The 5,665-nt window shown below is 36.1% G+C and overlaps 1 protein-coding gene across 1 annotated transcript in view; it reads right to left on the bottom strand.

Annotated features, from left to right (window-relative positions):
• Positions 1–5,665, bottom strand: part of LOC111434671 (exosome complex exonuclease RRP44 homolog A-like) — a 12,391-nt gene that overhangs the window by 4,017 nt on the left and 2,709 nt on the right. Inside the window, exons 7-14 of the mRNA XM_023072141.1 lie at positions 5,439–5,569; positions 5,096–5,336; positions 4,520–4,676; positions 3,936–4,176; positions 3,312–3,468; positions 3,110–3,178; positions 517–642; positions 362–414 (exon numbers count right to left, since the gene is read on the bottom strand). Of these exons, the coding sequence (XP_022927909.1) occupies positions 362–414; positions 517–642; positions 3,110–3,178; positions 3,312–3,468; positions 3,936–4,176; positions 4,520–4,676; positions 5,096–5,336; positions 5,439–5,569 (1,175 nt within the window). The remainder of the gene's footprint in view (positions 1–361; positions 415–516; positions 643–3,109; positions 3,179–3,311; positions 3,469–3,935; positions 4,177–4,519; positions 4,677–5,095; positions 5,337–5,438; positions 5,570–5,665) is intronic.

A 5,665-nucleotide genomic window follows, 5' to 3' on the forward strand; every position in this document is an offset into this window, starting at 1 on the left:
GGGGGGGGGGGGGGGGGGGGGGGGATATTAAAGTCTAAGCATATTCACCAATGTGCAAAAATTCCTACATACACACAGCTTCTAAGATAACCTAATTTGATTATAACACCACAGAGAATTCAAAGTTTCAAACAAATAATCGAAGTAAAAATTACAAAAGTCGACGGTCTCATAAAAGAGAATGTTCGATACAATAAAGAGCCAACATAGGATTTCAGGAAGTGAATATCAAGAAAAAAAAAAGCATGAATATGTCTTCTTTTTCAACTGAAGAATAAAACTCTTATCTAAATTTGCAAGAAACAAAAAGACAGAATAGATAGGGATATTTAACAACAAAAAGAATGAAGGCATCACATACCCAAATTACTGAAAATGCCAGTCTTTCCACATCGGCTCGAAGAGAACATATATCTGTAGATTTAGATTTTTCATCACATTGAGCTAAAGTGGAGAAGAATAAAACCTCTCATAGTTTCTCGTGCACGGTAATGCAACATAATAGTAAATGTGGACCTTCTGTTAATGGTTTTGGAAGCATGTCTATTCTCCGTTCAACAAGGTAAACTGATGTACCCCTTTGTGCAGCCTCGTCATCCAATGCAGTGCCAGTGTGTACAAAGTTTGTTACATCGGCAATATCTAATTGAATGTCGTTAAAGACACAATTTCTAGAAATTGAACTTTTATTGAGCAATTGATGATTACAAAATGTTTCCAACCAAAAACATAAGACCAAGATGATGATTACAAAAAGCCGGAGTAAAAGATACCACAAAGAAGCATTGAATCTAACAACCTCTGAAACCTCCTCTCAGTATCTCTCTAATCCCTCTAAAAAACCTACTATTTCTCTTCAGCCAAATATGACACAAGACAGCAAAATAAAAAGCTTGCCAGAAAACTCAGCCCCCTATCCCGAACAAAGGGTTTAAAATACCTCCTCTATCATAAAGCAACAATCTTTGTTATAAGTCGAACAAGCTCACACAATGGTTCTATAAGGACTAAGCAAACTGGCAACCTCACAAGATATGGTCAAGATCCCTTGTCTACCGCGTACAAAGAATGTACCATTGTAGACCCAACAAAAATCTTGCATGCAAAATCTGTCGAGTAAAGAACTAGACCTTTTTGAGGATCTTAACGTTCCAAAGAGACGAGGATATAGAGGCTCCAAAGGGGAGAGAGATTCTGCAAGCTATAGAAAAATGAGATACAAGAAAAGCCCCCATGGACTTGGGGCTCCGAATCTGGCTATCCCTCCTCCATAGCACACGAGCTAGTCTCTTAAGAGAGAAAGAAGGGTCGCCACTTCCATTCTCTCTCTCTCTCCGTAAAATGACAACATAAACCCAAAGAAAACGAAGAGGTAGAATCAGAGGAAGGCATGATAGAGGCCATCAAGTGCAACCTCTTATCCAAATGAAGGTATAGGAACATAAGAGTTTATCTCCCACCCAACAATCTTCCCGAAACTAGATTTTTAGTCTTCCACAATGGAACGCTTAACAAATTGAGAGTAAAAAAAAAAAAAAAAAAGGAATCTGGAAGAAATAACAATCTAGTGGTTTTTACTAGTGCTCTTAGACCCACAACTTGAAACACACTCAAAAAGGTACAATCCATACCTATTAAGGTTGATGTGCCACANAGACTCTCCAAAGGCTTCTGAAACCACTCCCACCTAACCAAATAAGATTCTACCCCATTCACCTACACCTTTCACAAGAAATTTCTCATTGTTTTCTCAACACTCTTACTCACTTAATAATTGCAGGGATGTGTAAAGGAAAAATGACAGGTAGAGACTAATACTAGTTTCAAGGATAAAATTTAAAAGGAGTTCAAATCCTTTACGAAAAGAAGCACCAAATGAACAACCATTATTCCTCAATACTGTAAATTACTTGATGAAGAGTTACTTACACATCGAAAATGAGAGGAAGGAATCAACGAAACAATCGCACCATAGTTCAAAACCATATGATATTTCGCAGATGCAGGTTTAACAAACAAAAAGAACGAAAGAAAAAAGAGAATTGATTGAAGCTCATTAACATGAAGTGAGATCTTACATTTCAATCTAGACATGCATATTGCATTGAGCTTCTTTCAAATTAAGGCTAATATACCAACAAAAAAAATGATGCCTTCTCTTGATCCATATTCACCCAAAGAAGCTTCTAATAAGATTGAGCCAAATAGTCAGTAGCCTTCTCCTCGAAGGAATAATCAGACAAGAGTAAAATTTTGGTGGTTAAGAGTGTTTAACTCCTTTTATTTCATTAATCAATGAAATTATTTCTCTTCTCAAAAAAAGGAGTAAAAATTAGATATGTTTTCTGTTCGAGGGGGAATCCAGAGGGAGTATGTTGGCAGTAGATGAATATGTGAACTTGTGGTTCGGCAACATTCTTACAGCAGACACACCTGCTGCTAGGGGAGAGGGCTAAAAGTCATCTCTTATATATCCAATCTTGGTATTGCTGATGCTCTTTGACAGGTTCTCTCCAATGAGGATCTAACTTTTCTAGGATACCCATTCTCATCTAAACGACTTTGCACATGCAAGATTGAGGGCTTCTTTGTGGACACTAAGGATTTGGAGGAGAGAGCTAAATGAAATAGAACCTAAGGGGCTCTCAAACGCCACAGCTAGGAACCAACCTCAGTCATGAGGGAATAGTTTTCAATGCATCTCAAATTGACATTCCTAAATATTGCATCTTCCAAGGATTTACTTGAGAGACTAGAGACATCAAAGCTCCTGCAACCCAGCTCTGAAATCCACCTAGTAAAAATTCATCTCTTCTTTCAATCTTATTTTGAAGGATGACTCACCAAATTATTTAAATTGTAACCTGATATGATTTTTTCCATTAGGATCTCAATCCTATTACATGGGAATAATCTATTTCAAGAATCAAAATAAAAAGTATTTAATTCTTCTCTATAAAAGGGGTGAGTAAATGACACGATCCACAGGATACAATTAATATTTTAAATCTTTTGAAAATATAAAAAGTGTTTTAAAGATCCATCTTTAGGACTCTGGGGGTAACATAAACATTTACCGCATACAGAACATCAAAAGATTTGAGGATACGGACTCCAACTTCAAAATTTCCATTTGGAAGAGCTGTACAGTGAAGTGCATCATCGATATCTTTGCAACCTACACAAACCAAAAGATCATTGTCTCCAATTATTGTTCGACAGAAGTGACATGACTACACCATCGAGGAATAGTAATACATAAAAGAAATGGAAAAAGCAGGGGCAATAGAGTAAGAAAATTGTCCACCTACCTGGAGGGTCGACACTAAAAACATTCAGGTGCCGCAAATCCTGTCGAATGGGGTTTGCTACATCAGCAGGAGACACTGACCATGGTAATGGTGGCAAGCATGCCATAACTTGTGAAGAAAACGGCCTGTTGTTTATATCATTTTCAATTAAGACCACCTGAAGTATTCAAAAGGGTCCAAATATTTCAATGAATGAGAAAAGGCACTACAAGAGCTTCCACCTCCCCACCCCCACGTATTTTAGACTGACTAGTAACTAAGGAGTATTGCTTGTGGTTTAATTTTCACTTTCTTATAAATAGTTAGAAATCAGAATTGTACAAGACGTAACATTTGCCAATCATTTTATCATTTCATGTGTAAAATTTTATACGTGCAAATAAAATGATTATGAAAGCAAATGACATTTTTATCACATCAAAATAAAAAGCTTAAATTTTTGTTAGTATATAAATAATATCAAATAATTCAAAACTTAAATACCCACTCCATAGATTTAAGAAATTCAACAAGATCTATTAGATCTTATAGGTATTTTGGAAATTCATCAAAAGAACTCTATGTTTTGTAAATAGCCTATTAAGAGGCAGAAATATTTCTTATTGATATAACAATTGTGTATACCTCAGTTTCAGTATCTCGATCTCCTATTTCTCCTATAGATCGCACATAATGGCCAGAAGGATATCTAGATAGATGGTCCCAAGAATCAACAGAAACGATAATTCTCTTGTCCAAAAGATTCTCAAGCTGGCGAGTTTGGATTCTAATTTTTGGAACCCGACGATCTTTTGAAACAAATAGAGCATAGGCAACACCGCCACTTCCAGCAGGCATAGGCATTGGATCCAAAGAACCACAATAACTGCATTATAATTCAATATAAGACAAACAGTTCCACTGCAAGATGAAGTCTGTGCAACTCTTGGCCAAGTAAAGAAACCGTAATGTTAAGACAACGTTAGATTTAAGAAATGCAAGAAACCAACAATAAAGCTAGGTGGAAAATCGCAGACTATATTATCTACAAAAGTTAGTACCATCTTGCACATGGTATGATATACACAAATATACCTACATGTACAAATGCATCTAGAATGTATCTAAATATTTATTAGTAGAATATGAAGAACAAAAAATATATACAAATGCGAAGACACATCACTTCATGAAACAGGAGAATCTACCGAAGTACCAAGATAACTTACGAGTGCCAGTTACGCTTTATAATACCAATGACACGTCCAGCTGGACGTGGTGAACTAGAAGTAGAATCTCCATCAGAGCCCTGAAGTACAAATGCAGTTCTTGGGGCATCATCTGCGCTACCAGGAACAAGATGAACATCTTCTTCCTCATCATCTTCTGCAATAATACAATCAGAAAATATGCATCAATAACTGGACAGTGTGTGTGAGAGAGAGAGAGATAGACAGAGAAGTTCAATCAAGGAACACAAAGGCAAATCATCAATTACTTCCTGAGAAGGAAGTTGCTACCCTATCTACCATCTTCATTCAGAATCTAATTGAAAATGTTATCTCATTAGAATATGACTCCCAACCTAATCCTTTGGCCCCGACCACCACCAATTCAAATAGAAACACGAAGGCAAAATCATTAGTCACTTCCTCAAGAGGCCATTTGGCATCCTTTCTATCATTTTCATTTAAACTACCATGTCATTGAACTTCTTACAACTTGTGAGAATATGACTACAAATCACACATACATCACAGTTCTCATTAAAAAAAAAATGTTCATGAGGATAAAAATTAAAGTACCTTCATCTGCTAAAGTCAGAGACTTCTCTTCATGCCACTGATCTCGAGATAGAAGTTCAACCGCCACAACATCACCATCAAAAGCCCGGTTCATGTTGGTACGTCCATAAATTATTATTTCATCACCAATACTCTCACTTCCAACATATGCTTCAAATGGATTGAATCGATTGACACGGAGCCTTCCTTGATGATATATACCACGATGCAAGCCAGAAGTAATTTCTGACATGGGTTTATGCTGAAAAGAAAGGAAAGGAGGATACAGTATAAACCCCCGACTTTTTAAGACAGTGGTATCTAACCAGAAATTAATGAAGTCAAGCATAATTCATTGTAATACCTCGGTGTAAAGAACCTTTCTCTTGGATGGCCTCAAATCTTCAACTTCCTCCATAATTTTATCTTCGTTTGCGCTATGCACTAACAGGTCAAGTAAATGAGTTTGACCCAAGGATCTAACATATGATTCAACTGTAAAGAAAACACAAACTAACCAAGTTAGCTAATTATATTACACTTAAAAAAAAAAAAAAAAAAAAAAAAAAAAAAAAAAAAAAAAAAAAAAAA

The sequence above is a fragment of the Cucurbita moschata genome, unplaced genomic scaffold, assembly GCF_002738365.1.
Source record: "Cucurbita moschata cultivar Rifu unplaced genomic scaffold, Cmos_1.0 Cmo_Scf00045, whole genome shotgun sequence".
Classification (NCBI taxonomy): Eukaryota; Viridiplantae; Streptophyta; class Magnoliopsida; order Cucurbitales; family Cucurbitaceae; genus Cucurbita; species Cucurbita moschata.